The sequence below is a fragment of the Camellia sinensis genome, chromosome 9 (assembly GCF_055761805.1).
Source record: "Camellia sinensis isolate YWXY chromosome 9, ASM5576180v1, whole genome shotgun sequence".
Lineage (NCBI taxonomy): Eukaryota > Viridiplantae > Streptophyta > Magnoliopsida > Ericales > Theaceae > Camellia > Camellia sinensis.
The window spans coordinates 126,655,313-126,670,066 of record NC_138969.1 but is presented as its reverse complement, the minus strand read 5'-3'; the positions used below and the strand labels follow the sequence as shown (position 1 = coordinate 126,670,066).

General features: G+C 31.3%; 1 protein-coding gene across 1 annotated transcript; it reads left to right on the top strand.

Moving 5' to 3' along the window:
- The first annotated feature begins 1,934 nt into the window (after window positions 1–1,934).
- On the top strand, window positions 1,935–13,278 carry LOC114296009 (agamous-like MADS-box protein AGL62). The gene is given in 5 exon segments (XM_082887643.1): window positions 1,935–2,343; window positions 3,201–3,255; window positions 5,552–5,617; window positions 12,471–12,647; window positions 12,650–13,278. Coding segments are annotated over 2 exon segments (648 nt in total). The 5' UTR covers window positions 1,935–2,343; window positions 3,201–3,255; window positions 5,552–5,617; window positions 12,471–12,472; the 3' UTR covers window positions 13,123–13,278.
- Window positions 13,279–14,754: the final 1,476 nt, after the last annotated feature.

Below are 14,754 nucleotides of genomic sequence, written 5' to 3'. Positions count from 1 at the left end.
ATTGTGAGGGGGAGAGACCTACCAATTGTGCGAGAAGGCTATGCAAGAGTGAAAATTGTGGAGAGTGATGAGGGGGTTTACCTATCCTGGGAAAAAAAATAAGGGAATTTGATAGGGAAACTTTACACCGTATTTGTTTTTTTGGGAGGGAAACAACAATTTGTAGAGGCATATCACAAAAAAAAAAAAGAAAGAAAAAGAAAAAAGAAAAGAAAAGAAAAGAAAATTTTAGATTTTTTTTTTGAAAAAATTAAAATTAATTTCAAAAAAATAAAAATAAAAAATATATTTAAAAATTTTTAAAAATTATTTATGACCTTCAAAAAGATAAAATTATGCAAAAATAATAAGGATTTTTTTTAAAATTTTTCCACCAAATTATTTTTTAGTTTTTTAGAAAAAAAAATTCTAAAAATTTTTGCTAAAAATAAAACTAAACATATTGAAATTGATAATCTAATTATATTCTTTGGAAAAGTTTAGATTATCTCAAATTAGTCATCTCAATTTAAGAGTGTGTTTGGGCTTAATAGGTTCATTTTGTGATCTAATTCGATAATCACTTTAATTTTAAAATTCAATAATTAGAATATTTAAAACTCTTTGAAAAGTTGTAATAAAAATATAAATTTTTACCGATGAATAGTGTTGTCATCGCTAAATGTCACTACAACAAAACTGAGTTTTTACAGCTTAACATTAATGACATACAATAAATGCAAGCTGTAGTTCTCACTTTTACGACTTACTTTTTTTTCATGTCGTAAATAATTTCCCAACCACGACATGTCTATTTCGTAGGTCGTAAATGCTAATAATGATTATTTTTTTATGGGTTGCAATATTAGCCGTAAATAATAAATTTTTTTATGACGTGCACATGACATGCCGTTAATACATCAACTATACACAACATGTGTATACCAGTTGTTAAAAATATTGAACATTTCACGGTGTACAAAAAGTCAGCTGTTAAAAATTATACTTTTCATAACGCACGAAAAGCGAATTGTTTAAAATATTGCAATTTTCACAACACACAATTAGGCCCCGTTTATGAACGGGCTAATTTAATAACTTTTTGTCTATTTAGCTAAAATATGAGCTAAAAAAAATAGTATGTTTGAGATGACTTTTTGACTTTTTACGAAAAGATGTGCAAAAAGTAGAGAGAAAAGAGAATTTTTGACTTTTTAGTATAAATTGTTGACTTTTTAAGTAATTTAATAAGTTTTTGACTTTTTAACTAAAAGGAAAACTTCCCAAACGAGGCCTTAGTATCGTGAAGGATACGACCAAAAAATAAAATAATGCTAAATTAAAAATTTCAAAACCCCCCCCTAAAAAAAAAAAAAAAAAAAAAATTAAAAAACCCCAACTCTACCCCAATATGAGTCTTAAAAAAAAAAAACTGGGTTTCCTCGTCCAAACACCCTGATACACACAGTGAAAGTTTTTGCCTTTGTTTGATCGCTCCCTGCCACACCATCTCTCCTTCCCTCTGTGCTTTCATCATCTTTTGCAAGAACATTAACATAAAAAATACTCTCCAAACCCTCACTCTCTCTCCCCCTCTTTCTCTCTCTCTACCAAACCCAAACCCAAACCCAAATCGACATGAAGAGCTCCAAGAGGCAAAAGCCTCTTCAAGTTGAACACAATGGTGGGAAGCTATTAACTCAGATTGTTTGAGGTGTCCTAGATAAATGTACTTTTTGTTTTTGAATTAAAAATTGAGGTTAAAAATATAGATGTTTGGGTTAATTTTTTGACTTTTTATGAAAAAATGTGTAATAAAAAATTATAAAAATTGATTTGTAAGGAAAAATTTAAATTGAAAATTATGTAGCCGTAATGGTTGACTTTTGATTAATAGTATTAACTTTTTAACTTTTTGACTAATTTTTTCACTTTTTATTTTTTTTTTTTTTTTTTTGCGGGTACCCAAACTTGGCCTCAGTTAGAAAGTTGTAATGAGACAAAAAAAAAGTTAGATGGGTTAGAGAGAGAATGTCTGTCTGCCTTCTCTCTTGAAACATCTCGTTTCTAGGGTTTCATCAATCTCTCATTGATTATAGCTGATTCTCTTAATACTCGTGGGGTCGATTCTTCTGGAGGCGAAGTAGATGTACTGGAAGGAAAAAAGGGATCGGAGTTCATGAAGGTGTCTAATGAGGTTTTGGGGGTTCTTGATGGATGTACTGCGGGGTTTGGGAAATCATACTCTGCGAAGCTGTTTGATCAGGGTTTCGGGGGTATGAAAGGTGATTCGCCCATCAGTTGTGGTCAATCTGGAAAGACGGTCACGAACCCTAGTTCTTTTGCTGAGTCTGTGAAACTAAGGTATTTTCCACCTGATAGCAATACTGACATTGTTGTTGATCTCCCACCTCGGGAAAACATTGAAAAATGGGTAGCTTGTTTGGTTGGCCATTTTTTAGATAGAAATCTAAACTTCAACTATGTCAAAACATATGCATTTAATTTGTGGAGGGGAAAGGGTCCGAGGGAGGTAATTGCTACTAATAATGGTGTCCCAATAAATTCTTGAAAAATAGTATGTGACAAACATTCATTTCTAGTTTTCTTGAAGGAATGAGATTCAAATTTTGTAAACTAACTACAATTTTTATTTTCTATTTTTTATTTTTTTGGGGCTAACACTTAAATGTAGTTGTATTCGTGATTTAGGCTAAGTTTGGGATATTGGGAAAAAGTCAAAAAGTTATTCAAAAAGTTAAAAAGTTAACACTATTCACCCAAAGTCAACAATTACGGCTGCACAACTCCCAATCTTAATTTTCCCTTACAAACTAATTTTTACAATTTTTTAATACATATTTTTCCATAAAAAGTCAAAAAGTTAACCCAAACATTCATATTTTTCTCCTCAATTTTTTAGTCTAAAAAGACAAAAAGCATACTTATTTAGGACACCCTAAACAACCCCTTATTCATAAAGAAACTACACACATGGAACCTCTGTAAAAACAATACTGTTACAGAATTATTCATCCTCATACACACCCACGGAACAATTGCTTCACACTGGCTCCTACCCCCACATAGGCCCTTTGGAAAGTTTTGACTCTTTAAAGCGTTATATGTATGTAAATGACTTATTGCTTCTTTTTTTTTTTTTTTTTTTTTTTTTGTGGTGGTGTTGATATACTGATTGGGATTTATGAAAAATATTATAGGGTTTTGAAGGTCTTTGGATTCAACAGCTAATATTGATGCGTTTGATTTGATGAGGTGAGTATTGTGTTTATCTCTGGAGAATTTGGTTATTAAGATAGTTTGATGAATATTGTGAATATTGTGTGGATGCGAATCTATATCTATGTAGTAATTCTACCGTAGGAACTGTATATTATGTTTGTTTAGTTATGAATTAAGTGAACTTTTCCACATATGAAGCAAATTGGTTGGAATAATCTGATACCCACATTAGTAGGTTTACTGAAATATACTGACTGGCTGGAATTATATATATTTACCCACTAACAGAACTTTTGGATTAGGACCATGTATTTTAGTCTAGTTTTCACTTTCCTCTTCTTCTTCTTCACCTGTTTGCCTTTTTTTTTTTTTTTTTTTTTTTTTTGGTTAGTAGGAAAAATAAGTTTGTTTTTTGTTTTCTCTACACTCAAACAAAGGATTTTTAGCTCTCTTTAATAACATTTCCCAAAAATTTGTTGTAACCTTGGTTAGCCCCAATTTCATACCTATCCAAGAAAAGCTTCCTAACCATCCAAACAGGAAAAAAAAAAGAAAAAAAGAAAAAACAGAAAAACCCCATCCATACAAAGTGCAAAACTAATGCAATCTATGCTATTGTTCCTAAGCCATCGACATCTGATTAATGCTTCATGTGTTTGGTTATATCGGGTGGTAGGGAAATGGAGAGGTCTTACTCATTTTTTTGTCACCTACCTCTCTCTCTGTCTCTCTCTCTCTCTATATATATGTATATATGCTCAAATAAGTTGTGCAAAATTTTATTTTATTTTTTTGTGTTTTCCCGTCTTTTAGCATGGATTCCAATGCTTCAAAGGGAGAACACCATTTTAGTGTTTCCCTTATTTTGAAGTAGTCCATTAAATATCTAATTTAATTGTTGATCAAGTAAGAAACCAAAGTTATAGCTTATTTATTTTAACTGGATTGCATCGAATATGTTGGGGCTTTTTTTTTATTATTATTTTTGTGTGTGTTTGAATTGACCATGACATGTTAAAGAAAAGGTGAATTTGGTTGTGTTGGAAATAACTGGATTTGGCATAATTAGGACTTTTGTTCTTATTAAATTGTGGAATCTATTTTTTTGCTTTTCATATGATCATCAGTTTTTCCTAATTTGTAAATTGTTGCTCCTTTGCTCTCAATGTTTGTAATTTGTGAATTTCTTTGATTTCTTCATTTGAGTTTCTACTCTTTATACTTTTATCGTGGAGACATTATTGCATTCTACTGTGGGTAATTATTAAATTAAAATTTGTAAAAGAGCACAATTATTGATTTGCAAAATTCAATGTGATGGGCCTTTGAGCAAAAATCAGTTGGGCATTGAATTATTGAGGTTTTTTGTTTTTTATTTTTTGTTTAAACTTGAGTTTTGCTTGGTTATGAGTGATTTGGGGTGGAAGAGAAGGGAAGATAGAGGATGAGGTCTTATGGGTCACATTCAAAAAACACCCACACCTTGGTGTTGACATAAATATTTTCACTCTTCAATTTTATAACCCTTGGATATTAACAACATTTATGCGAGACTCATTACACCAACGATAGTGACGAGTGCCTAATCAAATGGGAAATGAAAATGGTAAGCATAGTATTGTTCTAATTGTGTCACCAAACAAAATGAATGTTGACTTCTCAAGAAGCAATTTGCCATTCTATGGTTATAGAATGTGTCCAATTTGGTTGGGCTTTGATTTGGATACCTGGTGCCAATCAAAAAAAAAAAAAAAGAATGTGTCCAATTCATCTATCAAGCAAAGATCTAATTTCAACACAAGTTAACCTCCGATCTCCATCAACTAATTAGTGATAATGAGCCCAGATCACAAGTAGTAGGTACCACTTTCTAGCTATATAGGTACTACCTTAGTATTTTTGGCTGTCTTGTGCATAAAGGGTTTTTTTTTTTTTTTTTGGAATTGGCTTTTTTAGTGGGTTTTTTTGACTTTTTTACGAACAGACCAAAAAAAAAAAAAAAAAAAACAAACAGAGAGAAGAGTTAGTTGACTTTTTGTAATGACTTTTTGTCCTTTTAACTAAAATTTAAACTTCCCAAAAACCCTAAATTAATACAGTTCACAATTTAACTTATTTGAACTTTAGAAATTAATAGACATAATGAGCCTTTTCAATGAGTACATTATTTCAGCACTTCTTTTGTTCCTAACTATTGGAAAGGAAAACATGCATTCAAGTGGATTTAACTCCTCTGTTTTTTTATTTATTTTTTTATTTTTTAACCAAAGAGTTAGTATAGGCTGATTTTTTATTTTTCTTTTCTTTTCTTTTCTTTTCTTTTGAGAAGGTTACAAATTTAAACAAACATGCTAACATGGGACCAAAGATCAAGGATGTGAGGATACGAATCCAGGTAAAAGAATACTCTTTCAACTTAATTTGGCTACTGCTAATAATAATGTCAATTGGGGTAGTGGGTTTTTCTTCATTTCAAATGGGTTTTGTTGTGGGCTAATTATGTCAATTAAAGCTGTCAGGTTATTCTTATTTTTTTCCCAATCTTATCTGTCAGGGATGGTTTAACATGACAATAGACTAATTTCTTCTTGATGGCAAACTATTTTTCGGAAAACTGTGATTCTACGTGTTTGATTTTTGTTTATTTTAGTAAGAAATTTCTGCTACTCATGTGCTTTCAAAAACACTTTACTAAAGAAAGAGTTCTTTTTTTTTTTTTTTTTTTTTTTCTAGTACCTTCACTCACTAAAAGCAACATTATACATAGTTAAATTGTTTGACTCACTGATTTGAATATGCAAATAGTCCCTTATTCCTCCCTTGCCTACAAATTCTTCGATAGAATGTAAAGTCTTTTGGCCATGCTTGGGTTGTGTAATGAAAGATTTGTTCGGTTGCTTATGGTTGTCTGAGTTTTTTCTTAGGAAGATTGCACTGTTTTTTTAGCTTCAATGGGGGATATGATATCAGTACTCCTCAACTCTTAATTGTTTTCCGCTTGTTACAGAGTGAAATGCTTCCTAGATTTGTTTTTGAATATATAGCTTTGGCGGTCCTTAACATTTTCATTTTATTTATTTAATATATAACATTTTCAGTCCATGAATAGTTATAGTTAATACTTAGTTTCCTTGTTTCAAATATTTGAGCTGTGATTGGACTAGTAGTGATGCTACGAATATATTTTGATCCTCTCATTTAGACAAAGAAAGTAAAACCCTCTCATTTGTCAGCTTTCTTGTTTTGTAATCCCCTTCTGTTGCAATATTAGCTTTTTGGTTTGATACTGATCTTCACCGACATAGTCCTATCATTTGTATTTCTATAGTTTCTGATTACAACACTTTATAAATGTGGTGTTTCCATTTGTGTTTCTTGTACTCATTCTCGTAGATTGTGAGACTTCCAAGTCAAGCTTGCTCATACCCTTTTGGGAATTGGTACAATTAAATCTTGATTTAATCACGAGTCACTTAGGTTTTTCAATTTCTAAATATGAAACAATCGCACAACTTAACCAAATCAAATTATCTTTGTAACTATGATATTTAATCGCCTTATTAGCCCAACTATATTATTTTCCCCAAATTTTCAATATTTTCAAGATTTAACAAAAATCTAAAGTTATTCCAAAAAATCATATCCTTTACATCAAGAATCTTAGAATATGGCATAGATAACACTTTTTGAGATTTAAGCACAAATTTATTCAACATTGTGTTTCACGAATTTAAATAAAACATGGCCACATTATACTCCAAATTCATGAAACCCACCAACTAAGTAACTTTTCAAGTCTAAAATACGTAAATTTAACTCTAACCCAAAAATTAGTTTCAAGTGTCATAAACTAACATGCATCACATAGATTTAAACAAGACAATTGAATCATGCTTTTCATATCAAATCATTTAAATCATGCTCTTAAATCATGCTCTTCATACCAAATCATGCAATTAACTTGAAATCACCCTAACATGTCGTTCTAAGAAGAAATGAGAAAATTCCTACTTCTTTGAAGCTTTAAACACTTAGAAATGGAGGCAAGAAGTAGAAAATGAATGATGCGCCAAAAACTCAAGTTCTTCTTCCAAATGATCTTCAACTCCAAGCTTCGAGCGTTGTACTTGGATACGCGAGTGTCTCTTCTCAGCTTTAGTCTTAGTTCTTGTAAACGGTTCTACCTCCTCCAAATTTGTCATGATCAAAGGCCTCCGACAAGGGAACCCTCTCTCCCCTTTCTCTTGATTGTGGCCGAAGGACTTAATTGTCATCTTGATTTAGGGGGTTGCGGTTGGTACTAATGGGTTGGTAATCTCACCTCCAATTTGCCAATTACACACTGCTATTTGCATCTGCTGATTTGGAGGAACTCAATCAAGTCATGAACATCCTAATCAGTTTTGAGCTAATGTCTGGGTTAAAACTAAACTTTAACAATAGCCCCATTTGTGGAATTGGAGTTGAAAATAGTTTCATGCATTAGGCCTCAGAGCTTCTTGGCTGTAAAATTGTGAATCTTCCACTAGCCTACATAGGCCTTCTAATTGGAGTCAATCCAAGGTCAGTCTTGGTGTGGCAACCAGTTAGCAATAGATTCAAGTCTCGTTTATCCTCTTGGAAGCGGAAGTATCTATTCTTGGAAGGGCAATTAACTATGCTTAATGCATCTCTTGCCAACCTTCCAATCTATTTTATGTCTCTTTATAAGATGCCAGTCAGCGTTTGTTCTGAACATGAAAAATTACAGAGAAAGTTCCTTTGGGGTGGGTGTGGCGAAAAAAGAGGAATTCACCTTGCAAGTTGGAAAGCTATAACTACGGAGAAGGTTTGGCGGCTCACTGTTCAATCTCTAAAGTAAAAAAATGATGCCTTGCTTGCAAAATGGTGGTGGCGTTATGGTTCTGAAAAGCATGCACTCTGGAGAAAAGTGATAGTTAATAAATTTGAAGTCAGAGCCAATAGTTGGTTCCCCTATGATATGGAAGCATCTTCCTTCTCTAAGATTTGGAATGAAATCTGTGAGGTTGGTCGGGGAAGTGACGGATTTAGTGACTTCCTCTTGAATAATCTGGTTTTGAAGCTTGGTTCAGGAATCGACATCTTCTTTTGGTCTGATGTATGGATCTTAACTAGACCTCTTTCTCAGGCTTTCCCCAGATTGTTCTCCATATCCACCAAGAAAGATAATGCCATTGTTGAAATCTTATCACACTCTAGTGAGGGACCAATTTGGAATCTACAATTTAGACGTCATCTTTGCCATTGGGAATATGATCTCTTAAGGGATCTTCTTCACTTACTCTTAGGTGTCATGCCACTCCATCGTCAAAATGACTCCCTCCATTGTTTGGCTGACAAACATGGTCTATTTACTCTTAAACCTCTTATCTCTCATTGCCATCTAGCTCTTGGCGAGGACAACAACTGCAAACTTTTATGGCGAAGTATTGCCCCTCCCAGAGTAAAATGTAACACCCCAATATTTTAATCATTTATAGTTATCAACCCTTTTATTCTTATTTCCAGTTCATAATAGAAGTTAGTGTTTAATAAAGATATAAATAGAATATAAAAATACTTTTCTTTCTCCTTGAATTTCCAAACAGATTACACGTTCACAATGCATTAATATCTTTCCAAAATACAAATAATTATACTTGTTAATGATAACGTGGTATAACTATTATATTGAATTTTTACGCATATTTTGTATAAAAAAATTACTTTATCATTATATATTTTATTTTAAAACTTTATATCCATAACTTTTTTTAATGTTGTCCATGATATACTAATTACAAATAATATTTAGCTTATTTGGTTCTAGTTTTCAAAAAACAATTTTCAAAAAATTCTATATTTTTATTTTCTGTATTTTAATGTTTTCAATAAATTTTTTTAATATTTTAAGCAAATTTTTTTAATTTTTAGACACACCTAACATATATATACCTAAAAAGTATAATATTTGTGAAAAAAAATCTTTAAAAAATACACTAAACACCAAAAAATATAAAAATAATATGAAAATTCAGTACATTTTTCATATTTTTGTGTATTTATTAATTTTTTAAAATATTTTTTCACAAATATTTTACTATTTGGATACATATCTAAGTAATGTGCATCTAAAAAAATAAAAAAATTGTTTAAAATTTAAAAAATATTCACTAAAATCAAAAAATTTGAAAAATAAAAAACTTAGTTTTTAGAAAACTAAATTCAGAAAACTAAAACCAAACACACTGATTAATTTTTTTTTTAATCTTTCTTGAAGTTAATGGTAAAAATTTATGTTAAATATTTTTATAAAAAAAATTTAATATTGTAATTAATAAATGCTCTCTCTGATTTAATTTCTTGGCTCTGTCACTGCTAGTAGTTCAAAGAGCTAGAGAGAGATGTAAAAAATATTTACATCTTTCAAGACAAGGGTCTTGATTACAGAAAATAAAATATTATCTGGACAATTTAGCTCGGTAGCTGTATCACGAATAGCAAATCAAAATGAGCGTATGTGCTCCATCAAAATATCCCCATCATCTAGTCAACGAGGTATACCTCCATCATCTTGGCTTGAAAGTGTTAATTATGATAGGAATAAGCAAGATTACCCAATATAAATGCATATGACGAGATATATAAACATTTGATATAAGTATAATCATGCCAACGCAATATCATGTCCAAAATTCTTCTCTTTGTTCTATGCAAAAGAATGATACATTAATACACCTTTATTAAAACAAACCAATATCAAGAATGGGGCGGTAAACATGCACTAGAATCCCAAAGTGTGAGCCAAATACATACATATACATATACACATACATACATACATATATATATATATATAACAATAGCCCCACATTTACTGTCATCAAGCATGGGAGGACAATTGGGCAGACAAACATTTTTTCACATTTTTTGGCATCAAGTACTGAAGGGCAATTGAGCACCTTGAAAACATCGTTTCGTACATTAATCCAGCATCAAGCACACGATAAGGCAATTGGACACATTGATTGCCCACACGAATACCAATATAGTACTCCACATTTTTCAAAAACCGATTCACTATCCGGATTATTATGCCGTTTACCCCCTTTCCAATATTCCAACATCCAAAATAATGGACCAATAAGAGTTCAAAACAATGAAATGCAATGCAATGTACGAGTTTGCAAAATATAATAATTTGCCTAAAGTTCTCTTTAATTTTATTAGAAATAAACATTTTAATCCATAGAAAAAAGGAATCACAATTATAAAATTTCTTGAAACTATTTTTTTATTTTTTTTATTTTATAATTTCACAATTCCATATAAAAATATCAAATAATTACTCAACCACATCAATTTTCCATGATATAGGGATCAAAACCACTCACAATTACAGAACTTACAAAGCTAAACAATTTTAAAATAAAATTTTGAAATTTCAACTATTGAACTATTTAGCTTTATAGAAAAATATTTCATCTACACAATATATCACCTGATCCCAAATGACGTGGCAGTGAAGGTCACCTAGGCTTCTCTCTTTCTCTCTCAAAACTTTCCTCTCTCTCCTCTGCCCAAATCAATCTCTCTTCATTCTTTCCAACGGTTCCAAATCAAACTCTCTCCCCTTCTCTCTCTCTCTCCAACCACCACACCATTAACGAACAGATCTGACCACCAATAAATATTGAAATTTTATTAGTGTGCCAGGCTGGCCGAGAAACAAAAATTCCAAATTCAGCCCAAAATATTAAGCCAGCCTTAAAAAACTAGCTCAACTCGGCCCAATAGATTACCATTTGTCTTGTAATTTTATGAGGTTGGTTTACAATTACATATTAAAGGATTTAAAACTCCTAATAACACTAATGGGATAAATGGAAGTGTTCCTTGCAAAATTTATGCCCCCAAGAAGGCTTTTTATTTATCTTCTTTGATTTCTTTTTTAAGTGCTGCTTTATCATCTAAATATTTCACTAATAATTTTTTTTTAAATTTATATGTGGATTTTAATATGACATGATGGGTTCCATAATTTTTTAAAAATATGATGGGTCTAATGTATACATAATTAAGAGTCTTACAAATTTAGAGGCCTTCTTAAATAAGGAGCCTTAATTGGCTTGTTAGATTTATCTTACATTGTTTTTCTAAGCCACTCAAACTTAGTTAGGCCTGGTTTGGGAACACGTTAATTTAGTAATTTTTTGACTTTTTATAAAAAGATGTACAGAAAAATAGAAAGAGTGATATGACAACTTATGACGACGTTGACTTTTTGACTAAACTTCAAGTTGCCAAACGATGCCTAATATACTCTAGAGTCCCCTCCACTATTGCCCACGTGAATTTATTCTCTCGTATTTTATCTTTCTGTCACTTCCATATACAACCGAGTTATTTGTGATTGCATGACTCAAAATTACAGAGGGTTCAACTACAAAAACACGATTAAAATGCGGTAAAACAAAATAATTAACATGGTAATATGTAGTAATGTAACCATAATAAATTTATGCACTTTTTATGTGTGTGCGCGGGGTTTTCTTCTCTTAATTTTCTTTTTTCCAATAAAGGAAGCTTAAGTAAAATGAAGAGGAAATGTTTATGGACTTAGACATTGTTCGATTTGTTTCCTCCTGTTACTTCACCATTTTTTGTATCACATTCTATTTGGCAATTTATGGCCATAAATACGAGTATATTGGGTATAACAGATGTATCACAACGATATTAATTTGCAAAAAAAAATTATATTGCCGTAGTAAGGATTATATACTTGGATTAGTGATAAACATTTTAAGTATTATGATAGATTGCATTTGTACAAAGAAAGAAAAAAAAAAATAATTTGACAATCAATGAGGCCCCAAATACAATCTAATTTTGAGAGATAACAAAATTGCATGCTTTCGCTATGCTTTTAAGTTTCAACACTCATTTTTGTTTTGAGATTTATATCACATGGGTAGTTGTTAGCGTACGAGAGTTAAAGGATATGGAAATTTTGAGACAGGGTAACTTGCCCCAAAACATGTAATTAAATTAAATGACATGTAAAATATAGTATTAAAATCTGAAAGGAAGGAAATATGCAATAACTTTGAGAGTAAATTAAATTTATATATACGGAGTCACCCTATATATACTCATACTCTCATGTTTCTCTCATTACATAATCACCATTTCAATTCCCTATTTCTCTAATAATTTTCTTTTTCTTTTTTTCTCATCATTTGCAGCCATGGAAAGGAAGAGCAAAGGTCGTCAGAAGATCGCGATGACAAGAATGTCAAATGAAAGCAACCTAATCGTTACCTTCTCAAAGCGTCGTTCTGGGCTATTCAAGAAGGCAAGCGAACTCTGCACCCTATGTGGCGCTGAAATTGCCATCATCGTTTTCTCTCCTGGCAAAAAGGCCTCTCTTTTGGCCACCCTTGTGTTGACACTGTTGTAGATTGTTTTCTCTCTCGAAACTCTCCACCCAATTCAGGCTCGCTCCAACTTGTCAAGGCTCACTGCAATGCGAATGTTAGCAAGCTCAACTTGCAACTTACTGAAGCACTTGATATGTTGGAAGCAGAGAAGCAAAGAGGCGAAGAGCTTAACAAGATGAGGAAAGCTAGCCGAGATGGGTGTTGGTGGGAAGCACCGGTTAGCGAGCTTGGACTTCAGCAACTCGAGCAATTGAAGGTTGCAATGGAGGATCTAAAGAAGAATGTTGCAAAGCAAAGCAAGAAGATTCAGATGGAGGAATCGAACCCCTGGAGGTTTATTGAAGATTCCATGGGAGGGCATGTTGGTGGTGCTTCTCATGATGTTAAGGTTTCTGGGCTAGTTCTGTCCATGACTCCACATGGATATACCCTCGGCTATGGACATGGATTTTTTTGATATTTTGTCGTTTGTTGCTACGAAGAACTTGCATGTTTGCTTATGATTTTGGGTTTAATTTGTTGGAATTTTAATAAAAATAAAATTAATTATTGCTATGTAATTTGTTTGACCGTTATGAACATTAATATTGATTTTAAATATTTCGGTTACAAAGATATTATTAAGTTTTATTATTATAGTTATGTAATGATTAAATGTTATGAGATTTATATATTTTTGTGTTTTCTAAAGATGTATAATGGATAAAAATCGCAAGGAGACATATATATATATATATATATATATATATATGTGATTTTGAGTTTTAACATAAAAATATTTTATCTATTTTATGCATTTCTAGGCAATTATGGTTTGTGACTCATTCAAATTCTCTTAGTGGACGTGAACATCGGCTGAGAAAGGTTGTGAGCGCTTGGGTTGTGTCTAGGAATTGTTGCACTCCGGTTGTACCTTCACGTGGAGAGGAACAACGGCTTTGGGGTAGTCACCCTGCGCTTCTCAATCTCACAGGCTAATTCTTTCTTACTCTATGTGACTTGCTTTCATATTTTACTTATCGTAAATATCTTAATCATTTTTATCAATTAAATTATATTAGTGCATAGTGTTTTTTCTAACAATCTGAAGCCATTGCGTTTTGTTTTGTTTTTTTTTTTTTCTAATGTCAAGGAAAACAAAAGTTTGATAAATGTTGAATTTAAAGTCTTCCCTTACTCTTCATATGTGAAATTAGTTGGTATCTTTGTCTGTATAATCTCACAGCTATACATCTCTACTTTTATTGTTGTAACTTATTTATTACTAGACATGTAGCTTGAAATTGGTTTGTTAAGTAATTCCTTTCAAATTATTTGGTTCATGAGTTTGTGTTATATGTAATTCTAAGCCTTCCTCTAATTTGTAGAAAATTAATACTTATCTCTTGGCAACAGAAAGTTATTATAATAATATATATATATATATACACACGGGTAAAGTAGTTTTGTGTTTAACTTGTGAAGCATTTTAGAGAATGATTAATAAAAATTTCATATGTAAGGTTATTTGAATTTAGACTTTTATGATGGTTAAGTGGCTTTTATAATTCTGTCATATGTTCTATGATAAATAATGTTAAAAAATATTTGAAATTTTTATTGTATATGCAATTGGTAGATTTTAATCATTGGTGGTTAATATTGAGGATATTGTATTGCAATGTTAATGTTAAATAATTGTAATAGTCAAGGATTATAAATTAAAATAACTTGAAATGGAATATAATTGATATCAAATTACATTTCGAATTTGTTATTATAGTACGTGAAATAGTTGCATATTTAATTTATTGCTCAATCTTTGATTTACCGTTATTATATGTAAGTGATAGCATGTGACTGTTGAATATTAGTATTTGGATCTTAATGTAATTAAACGGAAATAAAGATTTATGAGAATAATTGTGTTATAAATTTTGTAACCGTTAAAAACTTAATTAAAAGTGTAATTTGATTTTTGAGACACTATAGAATGTGTGCAACTGTGTGTGTGATAATAGGTTTGACATGAACAGATAAATAATAAAAGTTTGATAACATTAGATTACTTGATCTGTTTGTGATTTGTATTTGGTTCATAATTGACAAA